Below are 18,101 nucleotides of genomic sequence, written 5' to 3'. Positions count from 1 at the left end.
TTCAGAAAGGACAAAAAAAAAATCACCTAATTTTCTATCAGACCATTTCCTGGACATAACCACAAGCAAGTCTGCAAATGATCACCCTGGAGTTACACAACTATTTCCTAAGGAGACATGTTACCAAACATACATTTTATGGAAATTTTTTCCCACTGTATCCGTATAAAACTTGCAGTGAAAGTGAGAGTTTTGCCTTTCTTTTCTCAATGTCACATCCCCTCAGTGATAGCCAAGTATTCTTAGTCTATCAGGACACGTTATCAACGACAGATATGTCATCCTTCCTACCAATCTTTAGGTTCATAAAACACTTTAGGAACTGTAATGAGCCCCCTACAAAATACATAAGGGTTTTCTGCTTTTCTTTAAAGCTATAAGAGTTTTGCTCATAAACTCAAAAATTCAAAGTTATTCAAGTCTGAGCTGTGTAATATTTTACTTAAGAACTATCTTTTCCACTTCATTACCTGTGAATTTATTGTCATCTGGCTCTGTTTAAATTAAAACACCATTTTATTTTTTCCTCCCCTAAACATAACTGTTCAGCAATTTAGGTCAATAAAAGTAGAAAAAAGACACGGCTTAATTTTCTGGTGACACATCTGATTAATCTGTTCTCTAACAGACTGTTGATTAGTCTATTCAATCTGACAGCTAACCATATTTCAAAAACAGTCATCTACAGTCCATATTTTGTTGCATTTCTTTTGCATCATGTAAGTTACAAAAGCAGCTGTAACTTCCTACAACACCCACCACTGACAAATGCAGAGGCATGAGACAATCTCCCCCAGGCTGGAAACCATAACAACTTCTCGATCACTTGGGAACATTTCGCCTTAAGGAAGGCTACCAAACAGTTAGGAAAAGGCTGAAATGCACCCTATTCAGACTCTCAACAGCTGTTGTGTGGTTCGTTATGTACATACAAATGCAAATTATATTTATGCAACATTTTTCATTTCCTGAAATATTTTTAAACTAGTTCATACCTGCAAGTAAACGAGAAACTGGGAGATGAATGCTAACTTTTTCCTGAGAAACACAGTATCTGATGGTCTCAACTGAATGTCCACACATACTGAGAACAATAGGCTGTTCTCCATCAGTAAAACCACTATGACACTGCATCAACACAGTCAAGCATTTCTTGTAAGCTTCAATTAACACTTTTTCCTAAAAGGAAGATCACAGTTTACAAAGATTATAAAAAACACGGAGCTCTGCACAGTAATACAGCTAACAACAACAAGCAGGTTTTGACAGACTTTGTTTTTTCATCTTTATAACAGTCCTACAAAACTAAGATAAGGAATCTGATATACTGATCTGAATTACTAAGGGTGACACAGACCATGAAACTCATCCAGATATGCCTGACAAAACTGACTACTGCTAAAACTTGCAACACAGATGCAGTAAAAACCTGATTTACAATCAGGCAGCATTAGGTAGATCCAGGGCATGCTCCTCTAACTCCCTCTTCTCTGACAATTATTAGTTATGGCCCAAGTGTTGTGATGATCAGTTTTTTGATGCAATGGAGCTCTTTCTGCCCAACCCCCCCCCCGCGCCAAGGCTTAACCACTTTCTTACAAATTGGTCAGTTTAAGCCCTAAAGGATGTGTTTAAATAGAAAAAAATTGTACTTCCTCACAGAGTATTTTGTCTTATTGTGCAGTTACGTGTTTTGTTCAATTGTTACACATATTAATGTTTCATTCCCCCTCTCGCCACCACTACCCCCATAGCCACATATTCACATGGAAAAAACAATTCAGAAGAAACTTACATCTAAAGCACACCAGTCCTGCATCATTGAGATAACGAGGGTTAATTTCATCTGCAGTGTAAATGCTGCTTCCCATTCTGGTTCCATTTCAATGTGTTGTCCTACTTGACGAGTTATTGGATCCATACCCTTAAACAAAGAGAGTTGTGCATTTCAACAATATATCACTGAAATAACTTCACGTTAGCGTATAGTGTGGGACAGTGGTAACCTGTCCTTATAAATATACTGCTGCTACAAGAAAAACTTGGGACCATCTGGAAAGGAATTATAAACATCTAAATAACAATAAAATGAAACAAGAAGCAAAGAAGAATACAGGGACAGGTTTTTCAGGTATTAGCTCTGTTATTAACACCTTGGGTTTTCTTTACAAAGAACATATGCATAAATCAATCATCTTACACACCCATTTTGGTTTTTAAATGTGGTTTCTAGGTATACATTAAATGTAGGTAAATACTAATTAAAGACCAGGTACTAAAGTACCTAATCAGATCTCAGTATAAGAAGAAAAAACAGGATGGTCATATACCAGCATGATCATATTAAAAAAAATTATCATCAGACTAACACAAGCTAAATACTAAGAAAAGCATGCCACTGAAGTATAGAAAAATGGGAGTCATTCTGATTTACGCCTCACTGATCACATGGTCAATTTGTCTTTGTAAAAGCCGCACTGCTTTTAAAATACACCTTAACATAGCACATGAAAAGGTTAAAAAATTCAGTGAAGATACCTACTTGTATGGCACAGGCCATGTATTCTCTAATAAAAGCAGCAACTCTGCTGACACCAAAGTAGTATATTGATCTTTCACTAAGAGGATAAATTAGTTAAAATGGGACAGATTTCATTCATACAATTGTGTCTTGTCTGCCTGTACAACTGCAAAATATGTCAAAAATGACACGTTTCCTTTTGAACCACTCCTTTTTTTTTTACTGCCTTCTACAACAACAAACAAAAAATCAGAATGAGTTTGGTGAGACATGTTTCAGGAAAACATGACAATTCCAGAAGTTACTAAAACATACTGCATTGAGTTTACAATACAGGTACATTGAATTTCCTCAGTTTTTACATCATAATATATAGCTTCCTGCTTTAATCTTCAACACAGTGCAAGTTTTTTAATTTACAGATTTACATACCTGCATACACTTGAGTAATTCTAAGAAGGCATCAAAACCCTCTAGAAACTTGTGTCTCAAGTCTTCTGACCACTCTGTTGGTTTACTTATCAACACATACCTGAGTACATTAATAAAGAGATATGAGTGTTAATTTTAATCTTCCCTCCTCCCCCGCCACCCAAAATTGATTAAATCAGCATGTAGTTAGTATACTTACTTGAGATCCAAAATAAGGCTCTGAACACGCCTGAATTTGAAAGCCTGCAGAGCAGTGTAACGTTCAAACTGAAACCTGCCTTGGATGTCACGGTGTCTTAGATGGTCCATAAAAGTTTTGATGATAGTGGTCATGAGATTTTCTTCTGTTATTAGCATTCGAGCCTACACCAAAGTATATTGAAATTTGCTGTAATTAACAGAGACAACTAACAAGAGTTTCGCACTGCACCATCGAGTTCATAAAATACATGACATTTTATCCAAAGTAGTTACATCAATAATTAAAACAGAGGAACATAGTAAAAGTCAGTCTTCCAAATATTCACAGGAGAAAAATGTAATCTAGCCAGAAATTATCATAATTCAGATCTCTCTCTTCAGATCCCTTCTGTACAGAGATTTGACTACGGTAAGGCTCCTGCTAACCTATGTAATTATGACATAAAACATATTATTATGTGTCTTATAATTACTTGTACCTCCCTTTAAGTATCTGTTGTGTCTTCTCATGTAATTTAAGTATGAACGCTTTAGGGCAGTGACAGCTCTTCTGTTTTTCTCTTTACAAACTGTTAAGCACTGTGAACAGCAAGTCTTTTGAACTGCTAAGGAACTGTACAGTGCAATTTCCACATGGAAATTATGTGCAATGACCTTTAATTCCCATCAAGGGTTGCTGCATATATCCATGTGTTGCAGAAAACAAATCAAGGCATCATAAATTCCGATGCTGCCAGATTGTCTTCCACACCCAACCTAACCTAACCCAACCCACAACAGAGTAGGGGGCACTAAAAAGTTACTGCCATCTCCTACTTGTGAACTCTTCCAGAACTTCCTCATTCTGCTGGCTCTCCTAGGTAAATAGTATGAGTCTCGCAGTTCTCTGGTCCCATGAGGATTTTATTATGTGTCTGGGATATTCAAGAAGATCGGCCCCTCTGGTCTACCACAATGACACTGCAGATTTTGACTAGAGCTTCTGGGTTCTACAGCTGATAACGATACAACAAATTCAGTTTTTAAAATGCTACTGCAGGGGAAAAATCTAATAGTTACCATTTAAAAAAAATTTACTGTCAACACAACCACCCATCAACCCTCAAACCAAACAACCGCAGCTACTTGAAAGCTCAAATTCAAATTACTAACATAAGTTTGAAAATGTTACTGGGGTGTGGTGGGTGGTATTACATTCTTCAACTTTTTCATTCAGTTGAGAATGACAGGACTAAACCTAGCAAAAAAAAAATCATTCGTAATTTGTATGGGAGAAGCATATCATAATTATCATATCATTGGTCTGTTCTGTCTTCTATGAAATTAGTCAATAGCAATTTTGTTCTACTTTTTTTGCATGCATTTGAAATAAAAAGGAAACACTTGAACTTCCTAAAAAAAAAAGATATACATATATACACACACATTCCACCATTCCATCTGCCAAACAGAAATGTAACACGTGAGCATCTGAATAATACTAGTTGGATAAATCTACCTGTAAGTCTGAGTAATGGCAGCATTCTTATTGTCAGCATCAAAATTAAGAGGTAACACAATATTGCCCTGACCCATGGAAACAGAATCCTGAAACCCTGTCAGATTTCCATGAACAACATCCGCCTCCTAGGAAACTAAAAAAACAACTTTGCACAGTATCATAAATGCTATATTAGTATTGAATTTTAGAGCTCAATTGAATTTCGAAGGATTCAGAAGCATTCATTGTCAAAGCAAATCTGGCTATGTAAAATAAAACTTTTATTTTCAGTACAGCTCCACAAGATTATTTTGTACTACAAGACAGACTTATTTGGAGACTGAAGCAAAAAAGGATATTTTTCCCAAACAAGCGTAAGCTGGTGAAAGACCAGCAATGTTAGTGAACTGGGTGAAACATAGCCTGAAGCACTGTAAAAAGAATTAACTGGAAATCTGCAAGAAGGCATAGTCAGAGTCTAGAAGTATCAAAGGAAGTAGTGACTATCATGAGACAATTCTTGCCTGCATTTAGGTTGACTGGAAAACTATGATAAACAAAGAGGATCATTTATTGAACTGCACCCAAATGGTATGCTCTGAAACTGCAGTAAGCAAATCACAACGTAGATTTCTACAGACAGAAACCATGGCTTGGCATGATGAGAAAAGTAAATGTTACATGCGTGCCTCTAAATAAACGTTCAAGTATATTACTTTAAAAAAAAAAATCACAACACAACAAAACAAAGCCAACCCTAAAATAAATAAAAAAAATCAAAAATACCCAGCCCACTCTGGGAAGTCAGATCCAAACTTCGCAAGGGTGAATTGCTTTAACTTCTAAACCCATCGCAACGTATGTAAACAGTCTGACTCCTGTGCAGCAGCAGTGCCCTGCATTTCCACAGTAACGTTAAAGAAATCTGCGGTCTGGATTCATGAACCTCTAGTGGCTTTTAACAAATAAAGATTTCCTTTTTTTGGTCTTTCAGTACTTACAAGAGAAGGCACTGTGAATATCTGTATCGAGAGGTCAGCAATTGAGAACTCTCTGTCGTGGTCATCTTTCATAAAATCACTCTGCAATCGCTCATAGTTCTATTAAGAAGGAGGCAAAAAGAGGCAAGGAGTGCCAACTATCAGTTTTTAAAAGAAAGACAGGCACTACTCACCAGAGTAGGTACAGTGAAGAGTTGGACAGACAGAGCAGCCACCGATACTGCCCGTTCGTGATCATCCTCCATATAATCTCTCTGCAACTGCCGGTAATTCTAAACAACAAGGGGAAATTCACCTCTAATCCACACTGACCTGATTTTTTTATTTAAATGTCTGCTCTGGGAAACTTTAATTCCACGATAAAGGGAAGAGTAGCTCTTACGGATTATTATACAGATACCTTGTACAAAGAACATGACAATTTATCTGCTCACGTGTGAGATCTACTCACTCATTTTCATGATAAAGGCTAATATTATATTTGTTACTCAAAAAATTATTTATCTGCAGCAGCGTGAGCAGAATTTTGCAGTGCTGATTTCAAGCATTTTAAGTACTAGTTACTGCAGAAATGCTAATCTGCATAACGGAATTTCAGCACAATTTCCAAGTAGTGCTTTAACAGCTTACACCTCAAGAATGAGATGCAATTAGCTCTCAAGAAGAAATAGCCTGCATAGTTGACGGTGAAGACAAAAAACATCTGAACTGCTTTAATTCTCTGGAACGTGGAAAGCTCATTTTCCTCCCAGGAGATGAGATGCCATTATAACTAATATTTTGAAGACAGAAATAAAGTAGTCAGCATTTCATTTCAACTTTCCACATCCAAAAAATATTTCTGCATCATTTAAAGCTCTATACGCTAACTAAACTCTTCACTAGACAGTTTAGGCATTTAATAGCTCTTTGTAAGAAAGATACTTACTCTTGCAAATCGGATAGCAAAAAGTTTCTTGTATTTCAAATCCATCAGGAGACTACTCATGAATAACTGGTGATACACATTTCTAGCTCCTGTCAAGAAAAATGAACGATGCATTATATATCACTACTTTCTATCAAGATATTACGGAAACATTTAGAAAAGTAAACTTTTACAGGGTGAAGTAAGTCTACATTTCAGAGCAGAAGCTGCTTTGATCAAGTCTGTCAGGTTGTAGCAAAGAATGAAGATGAGCACATAAAACAAAATGCTTCAAGTGGCATTAGTTATTACTCCTGTATCAAATAATAATCAGCTGTTGAATAACCTAAACCTTCAAATATTAGGCAAGTCAGTCAAACAAGAACAAAACTCTACTCCTCAGAACAGAGGATTTGGATGGACCAGGGAGGGGCCAGGGGGAGCAGCTACATGGAAAATCCTGGGAATTGCAGTAATTTTTTTTGTTGTGAACAACACTGCAAAACAATCAGCTTATCTAACTCTGAAAGTGTAGTCTGCCTGAGCAGCATTTCAGAAAATACTACCAATACAAATAAGAATTGACCATAAATAGCTTGAAAATAGACATCTGTATCATTTCTTTCTGAAGGTCACTTAAGTCAAAAGCCATTAAAGTATTTGCTTAACACAGTAACTATGGAAAAGAGGAAAAAGTAGATAAATATTTATCTTAAAATAAAAAGTTTAAATTACTCCTTGCTTACATGAAAGATATTACCCTAACAAAACGCTCACTAAAAATATTGTGATGTTCAACAAAAACAGTATGTTTCAGATCTTGAAATCTGCAGTCAAAAAAAAACTAACTTCCAAGTCCCAGGAATTCATTTGCACAAGTAATAGGGATTAGATAAACAAAACCTGAAAGAATCATTTGCTCCATACTACATCCACATCCCACCTTACTTCTTACTTTCATTGCTACTTCAAGGAGTTCCCAAGATAGACCACAAAAGTATGCAACTACTCTTTAGGGTATTTGTACATCAGAATTGAAGAACAACAAAAGATACTGGAAGGGGTGGCATGGAAAAGTTCACAATACTATAATTCTGTTTAAAGAAGGGAAGGACAGATGAAAAAGCTTCATCTCCACCTCCTCAAAACTACAACTCTCTGGTCAATGCTATAATCAATCAGGCTATAAAAACTATCTGGGTTTTAAAATAAAAGAATAGTGCTTTTCAGTGAATGTTCATAGAATCAGTAAGAACATCTGAACGCAAACATCACAAAACAGAAGACCTCTGTGCCCTACCTATTCATTAAAAACAAAAAAAGTGCTATTTTGGTAGATATGATATAGGTGCTGAGATCCAATAAAGCAGACAAACCCCAAATCAGTCTCTTGTTTATTAGCCTTAACTTCAGACTACTCTGAAAAATAAGACCTAAAAAACCTCCGTCTCCAAACACTCTTTGTGTTCTTGTCTTCTATATAAGTGCATCATGGAGAGACATTTTAACAAACTAGGCAATTACATATTATGGTAAAAGTGATCACGCATTAGCAGATATAGTAAGGGAAAAACATCGTGCGTAACATTCTTCAGTCTTTTCCAAAAGCTTGACAAAACTCACCTTTCCACAGTTTAGAATCGTACAGCATCAGCTTGTCCACAAGGGAAGAATTTTCACCATCTGGCCCCTCCTGTAGACCAACCTGACACAATATTCGACGAAGTCCATCTTAATGAAGAGAAATGGTGGAAGTTAGTAATAGCTTAAAAACAAAATTTGTGCGTTATTTTGACACCCGAGAATTTTCTTAAGACACAGTAGAAGCCACATAGCCATCTTTTCCTAGACAACTGAATAACACTGCATGCTTTGCTGACAGAAACACAAATATTTCATACTTATGCTAGCTTTAGAGAACATTAATGAACCTTACAAAAACTGCCAAACACAATGATTTGTTTCAAAGTTATGCAAAATGTCCTTCCTTAGAACTGCTGCTGGCTTACTAATATAATAAGTAGTTATACATCAGGCTAATTTTCCGGGTCATATTTTCCCTCTTTAGAGTTCTATCAAGAGGAAAATATAATTCATATATGACTGTAGGGTGGTTTTTTTTTTATGCTTACTAGCTGTTATTATTGTAAAGCTTCTCCACATTTTCTTTTTCTTAATGGTAAGCAGTAATAATTGCTATGATAAGAGCATACAAGGTCTATGCTTGCAGTCAAGCCTGCATCTGCAACACAACACAGACGCTCATATTAACAGTGCTCAACCTGGCTTTGGACTGCAGGTAATATATATTTACTAACAAAATTATGACTTACAATCATTAGACACTATCTCTGCAACCTGCTTAGCCACCTTAGCTTCTTAACTAGCATGAGCTGGCACTGGCTTGGTGCCATGCATCCCATATCACTGCAAGGTGCAGATCTATGAAGCCCCTGTAACAGGGTCGTGTCCCCTGCCCCCACAGAGCTCAGCTCCACCTCCAATCTCCATCTGGCCAGGGAGATTTAAGATGAAACCACCAAAGCAGTGCAATTCTATCATCTCATATTGCAGATTGAATGGTAACAGGCTACTTAAAAAGACGGAGCAGAATGTGCATGTTTGGGGCCATTTGTTAAGAAGCTGTGGGAAACCAAATACTTGAACAAACTGCTACCATAACTTTTCAAAAGTTTGTATGTCTTAAAAATAGACTCATACAAATAAACTACTCATCTATCAAAAATAAAATGATATAGAGAACCCATGCCTGAAATCTTGGCAACTTTATCAAGTATCAATCTAATAATATATATAATCTCTGAACAAATCCTGCACCTACAAGAAAGAATGTATATATGGCATTACAGTGGCAGAGAGTGCTCTGCTAGTAATTCTTGTTAAAATTTACAGATGCACAGCACACATTAACTGCATTGGGTGCACTTAATTAAGTCCAAGTATCTACTTTTCTACCTATTGGCAGTTTGACATATTTTCCTTTTATTTCAGCTCACGCACAACATCTTCACAACTTTGACTCAAGACAAAGGAGGAACCACACCAGAACAAACACAGAGCCTGCCCATAAAAGTGATACCGTGCATCTTGATTCCTTTGAAGAAGCCTCTTTCTAAATATCTGATTAATACTTCATTGGTTTCTATACTTATCCTAGAGCAGTCCCCACATCCTTGCATTCTCTCTGTTGTTCTGCTTGCACAGCAACAAACCTTAAGTAATCACTTTCATCATCATTCATCAAATGACTTGTGATTAATTTTGTTTTGTCTAAGCAGACAGGTTATTTTCAGCTTACTGCATTCATTTAAAAAGAACTAGGGACTGAAAAATAGCTTGTTGGCATACAACATTTGACAGTGATTCTCAGCTTCTGTTCAACATCAACTGAACATAAAACAGTATCTAAGAATACTAACCAAAACCGGTAGTGCTTTTACATGGAAGTCAGAACAGCACTTCAGTATCAGAAAACAGGATCAACTCTGACAAGATACTAATCGTTTTGCCTTATATATTGCATATGTGAAACAAGTAGACAACATTGTGAAGCAAGCCGAATTCCTGAAGCAAATAATCTCTAGCTTCTCAAAAAAGTTCAAGTTTGCCCACCTGAGTATCCAATAACACTGCCAAGCCAAGTTAGTAGTTTCAGACCAAAGCTCTGATGGGCAACAATGGATGAATGCATAACTTGTACTTTCAATGGCTTCGTCTGACGACTGGTATTTCTCTTTAAAAGGGGAAAAAAAAAGAAGGTAATGCTTATTTAATGAGGGCTAGCACACATCACCGTACAGAAATACAACATGCCTATGATTAATTGCAGTAATTTATAATTTTAATACATATTTCAATGACTAATATCTGCATAGCGAAGAAGCGAAATCAAAAATCTGAAGTTTGCTTATACTATTAATATTTTAATGACATTATTATGCAATAGCAATTTATTTAGGCCCATCCATTTTCCACTCTTCTGCTCTTATCAACAGAAACACTGATCTGCTGCATTTCACTGATAACCAGTCCCACGCATAGCTTAAGACAACCACGCACATTCGTTCCTCACAACATGACATGCAAGTCACACAGCAGCATGCCAAGAAGGGAATTTCACCGTTCACAGACAATTTCCGAAAGTGAAAAACAAACACAGAATTAAAACAAGAATGAAACAATGTCCCTTCATCTCAGTGCTAGTAATGTCTGATTGATAAGGTTACACATAAAAAAGCCATTTGTTCTTTGACTGCATAGGTGACAAGCTAGATATACTGCACAACTTCATCTTCAAAGATACATTAATGTTTTCAAACTACTTTAAATAGTTTTAAGTACAGTAACTGTAGTTGCAGTATTTCTTTCCTAGTGGTAGCAGTATCATATGTAAATTCTTTCATGTAACTAAGTACTGCACTGCAGCAGTTAAATGAAAATTAAATAAAAATATTAATCCCATGTTCTTACATGGAAGAACCTTATAATATAGAGCACAACTATACACACATGCATTCATACATACAAGAAATGAAAATGCATTTGTAGCTTGGTACTTGGATTCAATCACTCAGTTGCAATTTCAGTGGTTGGAGCTATCATAAAAAGGCAAACAATTTGATATTACAGGAAAAAAATAGTTTAGCTTCACTGATCTGAGCTGACATGCAATTATAAGATTACATTTGAACTTCCTGATCTCTTTTCTGAAGACATATGTAGTCTAGCAAAAACTTCTTAGGAAATGAGTTTGGGTGCAAGTTAAATTATAGGTATAAAACCAAAGAAAAACAGAGCACAAACCTGTGTTTTTGATACCTCTCCTTTGTATATCCTAGTAACTCCAACATTTTGTATTACTTAAAAGAGCCATGACAGTAACAGTATCACAAACCTATGTAGCAAAACATCCTTTTGGCAACATGAGGCGATTAAGTAGGTTATGTTACTTACCACTATTACTGATTTTGCTTGATCGCAGTACTGAAAGTCTCCATATCGCACAGATCTTCGTCCCTTGAAATTTGTAAAAAGGTAATGTTAACACTAGCTTCTGAACAAGAAGGTCAAACACTGTGGTTTTCATTGGTATAAAAGATACAGTAAGGTTTCAGATGCAAGTTAATTGTTCTTGCTTTCATACAAATTTCTTTTTTTTTTTTTAAAGTACTGTATATAGTTAGATATTTGGGTTTCCAAAATGCAACCTGCAGTTTTAAGAAGAAAATAAAACTATGCCATATATGCAGTTACCTGCTAAACAAAATTCTGTGTGTACAATAATTAGTGATTAAGACACAGCCACTACATTTCAATGCCTTTAAAGCAGATATTAAAGCTAACTGACCTTTTAAACAAATGCTACTAAGGCACGTAGTTACTTCAAAACTGCAAGGTTTCCACATTCTGTGCTGCCATTACGTAAATTAAAATAGAGATAGTTGGTTTAATTTTTGTTGTATTACAGACCGGACAGCTTACACAAATTTTAGACCTTGTTTGATGCCAAAACATTGTTTCAGACATTGACTTTTTTTTTGTGTACTTACATGCACACATGCAAACACATGCACACATGTATGTATTTAAAAGTAGGACAGATCCGCAGCAGGGAAAAATCTCCAAATCTCCAAAGACCATCCAACAATAAAGTACATGTGCTTAAGTCAAAGGAATCTTTATATAGTTATTGATATTACAGAAATAGGGTACTAATAATACAAAAATTAAAATGTAGTTCAACGTTAGGTAATATAAAGCAGTTGAATTTCCTTTTCCACTGACTTCCTTCCAGTCTAACCACTTCAATATCCCAAAGTGATGTTCTCGTTGCCATTTTGAAAGAGATGCTCCTTGTTGTGTTGTCCACCCCGTGTCAGCCCCACCCCCCAAAAAATGCATGACGAAACAAAAAATAAAAGGACACTTTTTCACAGCAACAGTCTTATAACACAAATAACAAGATGCAGCTGTCCCTAGAAAGTTACCAAGAAGAAAAGAAGCCCTTTTGCAAAAAATTCACACAAGCCAGAAGACGCACACAACTGGCAGTGTTTCTGAGACCTATGTACTAGTTAAAATCATATTCAGTATGTAGAGATTCTGAACTCATTGTTCTCTCTAAATGCTGTATAGAATGCTTTACCTTTTCCTGCCATTATCATCTAACCATTACAAAAAAGAAAAATTTAAAAACCACAAATAATTCCATAAGCACAGGAACAAAAGCAGCCAATTATGTATTTCATCCCTCACAGTTGACAGCTGTTAGTCTCTTCCCTTGCTTGGAGCAAGTACAAGGGATCTTACAATGAAAATTCCCTGGTGCATAGGAAGCCATGAGCTAAAGCTGCTGCCTGCCCTTTGCAGAGGGGCTAAGAAACACTCTGGTATCTACACGCATAAGACTTACTAGAATACAGTGATGCTGAAATATATATTCAATTTTAAATGTAGTTTGGGTTGGTCAATAAGTTAGTGACCTGACACACGTGGCTCAATCACATTAACCATACTCTTTGGGAAAACAAATTGAGTAAGCGTGGCCTTATAAAATAAACATTAGGGTAAGCAAAAGTTCTAGAAAGGAATTTACTTACATCTCTATCTACTGTCGTTGCAAAACCAATAGCTTCCTTCTGTGTGCAGTTGACAGCTTTCTGAAGAGTATAAATAACTTGTTCATAGGTGTGGACTTCATCATTAAAGAGCATGCAGTAGTAGGTATCATTCTTCTCACTTCAAAAGCAAGCATTGGTTTTATGTAATTCAAAGTAATACAATTTAAAGGATCACGTTTTCCACTAAGCAGACAACCCAAGCCTGGGCTTCATTTGCTACAGAGTTATATTCCAAAAGGACTGACCCTCTCTAACTTGTATAGGAACATGCAACTTTCCTGCAGAATTATGTACAAAACAAGCAAAATCTTAAGACAACACTTAGGTCTGAGTAATACTTTTGAGCATTTGTTGATTCTGAATCAGCAGTTTCCTAAGGAAAACATATTTCCTTCCAGTGCAGCTGTGCTCAGTACATTCTCCCATAGCTTCCTAGAGGTTTCACTGGTCTGGCATTATTTTATCACACCTGATTCCCCAGTACTACATAAAAGTTTCTATTACACAACAAAAGCTTGGCAGTCTCTGAAAGAGTACGAACTACACAATCCTCAAACCCACAACTTCTTAAGATTACATAGATTTAATACAATCTTTTGACTCCCATCATTTTGTTATATAGCAGTCTTCTTCATATAGCTACTAACAAGCTGACACAAACAAAAACGTATCTATGATTATACTTCATTATACTTCAGTATTCTGTAATGTTTCAAAATTTGTAATAAATGGCTCACAAAAATGCTTTTGCCATTGGAACACCAATAACTTTAGTGCCACCACTTGTTTTAAGGTAGTAATATTGTAGTAATATTTCCTTTACAATATTAGGAAAATAAAGCTATCACAGACACATTGCTTCATCATCTATATCATGGGATATACCCAGAAATAAGAGACATAGGAAAAACAAATCTATTAAAAATTATTTCAGTCTATAGCCTACAAAATATTCCTGATAGAATTTTAGGAAAGACAGAAGATAGGCTTAAAGTCAGAATTTACATGTTTTCGTTGGAAATATCTGCAGGCCTTTAAAAGGCAAAAGACAAAGGCTATACTTACATCATTTCTAGGCCAGGCAATTCATTTTCTTTTTCCCATGTTAATATATCTACTGCATATTTAAACGTGATAGCAAAAATATTATAAGCTCTTGCTACCATATCTTCCGGTAAGTGCACAAGAGGATCCTGAAAAATAAGTATAAATAGCAATTGAGAACTTAAATGGCATTCAGAATAGGGAATTCTGTCAAATTCTAACTTCTTTGTGTCAAAGATGATGTAAGCATCTTTAATGGTGCCTTTCTTTAAATAACTTTGCATTTGAAAGGAACAGAGCCAATAATCAGCCTGTTTTCTTTTTTGTGTTCTTCACTGAAAATCACCGAAGTGGGAATCTAGCATTCAATGCCCGAATGCTAACTTGCCTATGATCACCCACTTAAATTTTCACACTTGTGTTTTCACTTTCCTTCTCACTTCTGCATACCTTCTAATATAACCAACCCACTTTCAACCTCAGCTGTATCAGAACCTGCTTTTTCCATAATGTCTTCAAAAAATGTAATTTGAGATCACTATATTTTGTTCCACTTATCAATATTAGTAAACTGCAGAACACCAATAAATATACATTCCTTGCCTTCTTTTAAATGTACCAGGCTTTTAGAGGCAGAAGTCTTATCTGTCCAAGACTGTACAACCACCAGCACACTGAGATCACGAGTTACGATGGAAGTCTCACACACTATGGTATCATCTGCCCACACATCCATCTTGTTCAGGGACACCCATTCCCTTTTGCATGGGAACACTCCTCCACTTGTGCCCGTTCTGCACTCTCCAGGGTGCCCCCATTTGACATCTGCAGCAGCCACTATAAATTCAGCCTCCCTTCTCTGCTAGAAGGGAAGGGCTGCTGCTGCTAAGGGAACTGAAAAGAGGAGGAGGAGTGCTGCCTCAGTCTGCAAACTCAAAGGAACTTCGTTCTGGAGCAGAAAAAAGTGATCCACTGCCATGTCACACACCTGTAGTTAGTTTCCTTCCCCACGACAGCAGAAGCTGATATGTCAGCCCCCTGTCTGCTAGCACGTAACACTGCCATTTCCTTCCAATCCATTTCATGGGATTTGTGTACAAATAGAAAACATTAAAAGCCTCTTCTCTGAAGGGTTTCTTCTTCCACTACCGCTTTACAAATAAAAGCAGATCAAGACACAACCATCAACTCTCTAAATTTTGATGCTCAAATCTACTACTGCCTCTTCTGCAAATCTGGGAAGGGAAAACTGCATGGCCTGCAAGCCACCTGTTGGACCACATGGACTAATATTGGGTCACTGACTCAATTCAGAATACTATAGAAGTCTGTGTAATATTTAACAGAGAAAGATATGGAGCAGTAGCACAACTTCTGTTGTAGGATTACATTGTAACACCAAGTTCTGTACTTCAGTACAGCTTACACTGTATCAAAATGGCCACAAGAAACTTTTCAGAAGTCTGCATTATTTACAGCAGGCCCTCAGCAGTCAGCAATTCACCTGTACTGTGAATTGTTGTAAACTTCAGTCATCCTGTAAATTGTATTCATACTGTAAAAACAAAAGTTGACTTATGTTGTATACAGTAAAGTTTATTCAGCCACCCACCCCAACACGCCTTTGGGATATTTGGAAGTTTTACAGGAATGCTAGTAACCACCATTTCTCTTTTTTGATTGCATATCCTAAATAAGTTTTAAATTAGAGTTATCAATCACCAACAGCAAAGGCAAACCTTAAACAGCTGCACTGCCGCTATTCCCAACACCTTCAGCAAAGACACGCGTCTGGGCAAGGAGAAAGCAGGCTACCAGCACGCTCAAACGATCCTTGATCCACCTCAAACACAACGCTCCACGGGAGGATCTCGGTCCCCATCACTTATGGGGAAGAAGCACAAAACCTGCCCAGTACCTAAAGTTTTTCCATCAATCAAATTACTGCCGTCTTTCATTGCCACTGTAAGTATCATTGGACACCACGGTAGCAGCCCACCCAAGATTGCAGAACACGGTTTCTGAGGATGTTCACTAACGTAACCTGGTAGCTAGGCCAAGCGGTGAGTCCATGCAGAAATTGCTAAGACAGTGAGGACAGATTTTAGGACTACTGTCACTGCAAATACGGTTAGAATAGCTTCACTTAAACCATCAGATCAGAAAAATTTGTGTGAATTTTTTTTTCATATATTCCCTTCAAAAAATGTCACAAATTCTATTACTTAAGAACAGCTTTAAGTGGTCAGACCAGAAGTCCAACTAGACGCTATCATTCCTGAAACGTAGTAACAGGTACTAAGGAAAGAGTATAAGGGCAGAATGCTCCTCTGGCCTTTGCTACCTTAAGACACAACGACTTCCCAAGTCAAAGATGGTACCTGCACTTTTACGTAGCCATCAATTATTTTTTCTTCCACAAATAGGTTAAATTGCCTTCTGAACATATATAAACTTTTAGTCAGAACAGTGCTTTCTATGTAGCATTAATTTCAACAGCTTGAATTCATAAAATAAGTAGCGTTGTGGTTTTTTTTTTTGCTAGCTTCATTTAATATATCTAAGTTGTTACGCTATAAGAAATTAAGGGATGTTCTCTATTTACCTTCGCCATAGGAAACAAGCTTTTATAGACCTCTATCTTAACTTTATGGCATTTTTGTAATAGCAAGTAATTTTGACTCAAAAATATTTGTGCGCTTTACTTTGTGAGAATCAGAACATATGTTACACAGATAGCTTAATTTGGCTTATTCGCGCACATGATTACATACAATTTTTTTTCACGTGGAAGATTGCGTTTCAGAATAAGGCAGAAAAACAAAGAAACAGAACTGAAACAGAACTGTTCTTGGTTGCACAGGCAACCAAGAACACACAAAACAAAGCCTTCAAGTAGAAAATGTTATTCTAAGTAACTCTCAGTTTGGTAAGATATTAATTTTGTCTAATTCATGGTTAAGTTCAATATCTCTATTAAATTTACTCTAGTCTCCTGTGAACGCTTATGTTTCGGCATAGAAGACTAAATATCAGCACATTTGAATGATTTCTTACACAAACACAGTTAATAGTGTTTTGAAACACGATGTCTTAACTGTTACTACCTCTTCTTCTGCTGTCTCTGAAGTGTTAAGTTCATGCTTTTGACAATAAGGACCTTCTTTCCAAGCCTCTGTATCACCACAGTCACAGAAACCTCCTCCACCCGATGTTGTCATCTGAAATGATTTTTAAAACAAAGTTATGTGAACACACATATAAGCATGCATTTACATTAACACAAGTAGTCACAGCTAAACTACAAAAGCATGATCACAACACCTGATAGCTTTTTCCAGTACCCTGTTTAAAAAAAAAAAGTAAAATCATGTCTGTTTCTATGACCTGCCTATGCCAAAAGGAAAAAAAAAGGTCCAAACATTCCTATTCTACCCACGTCCAAGGCTGTGTAGAATTAATGTACAGTTTATGACAGGACAACACAGTAGTAATGTGCAGCTTTCCTGAATTTCCTACTTGTAATGCCACCTTTCCTACTTCAGATTCTCTCATTTTTCATCTGAGCAAAGCTTTATCATTTCATATAACGTTATTAAAGGAACAGATGCGCCATTTGTGGTAACAGGAGTTCCTGGACAACACTTACAAACTGTTTGCATCATAAACCTTCACAAGCATAGCCAGCAGTAGCTGAATACTGTAATGATGTATTATTCACATTGTTTTAATAAACTTTGACTTAAAGCAAAGGTAAGCTCAAATTAATAAACGTAACAGGTTTTGAACCACAACTATTAAATAATTCATAGAATAATTCTTTCTTCACCTATTTGTGTCAGAAAGGTACTTTTTATACATACAAATACACCCT

At 36.4% G+C, this 18,101-nt stretch overlaps 1 protein-coding gene across 2 annotated transcripts in view; it reads right to left on the bottom strand.

Moving 5' to 3' along the window:
• The window catches only part of UBR2 (ubiquitin protein ligase E3 component n-recognin 2), a 52,156-nt gene that overhangs the window by 27,143 nt on the left and 6,912 nt on the right, over positions 1-18,101 (bottom strand). Inside the window, exons 4-15 of one of the 2 annotated variants that reach the window (XM_080583954.1) lie at positions 17,335-17,448; positions 14,249-14,376; positions 13,163-13,301; positions 11,517-11,579; positions 10,176-10,296; positions 8,166-8,273; positions 6,564-6,652; positions 5,809-5,907; positions 3,153-3,316; positions 2,954-3,053; positions 1,796-1,924; positions 996-1,179 (exon numbers count right to left, since the gene is read on the bottom strand). In XM_080583954.1, the coding sequence (XP_080440080.1) occupies positions 996-1,179; positions 1,796-1,924; positions 2,954-3,053; positions 3,153-3,316; positions 5,809-5,907; positions 6,564-6,652; positions 8,166-8,273; positions 10,176-10,296; positions 11,517-11,579; positions 13,163-13,301; positions 14,249-14,376; positions 17,335-17,448 (1,438 nt within the window). Of the gene's footprint in view, positions 1-995; positions 1,180-1,795; positions 1,925-2,953; positions 3,054-3,152; positions 3,317-5,635; positions 5,735-5,808; positions 5,908-6,563; positions 6,653-8,165; positions 8,274-10,175; positions 10,297-11,516; positions 11,580-13,162; positions 13,302-14,248; positions 14,377-17,334; positions 17,449-18,101 lie in introns of both variants that reach the window. The other variant, XM_080583953.1, reaches the window with a different exon arrangement.

This window comes from Anser brachyrhynchus, assembly GCF_964034855.1.
Source record: "Anser brachyrhynchus genome assembly, chromosome: 3".
Classification (NCBI taxonomy): domain Eukaryota; kingdom Metazoa; phylum Chordata; class Aves; order Anseriformes; family Anatidae; genus Anser; species Anser brachyrhynchus.
Note: the sequence above shows the minus strand (reverse complement) of the source record. Positions and strands in the feature narration are given on the sequence as shown.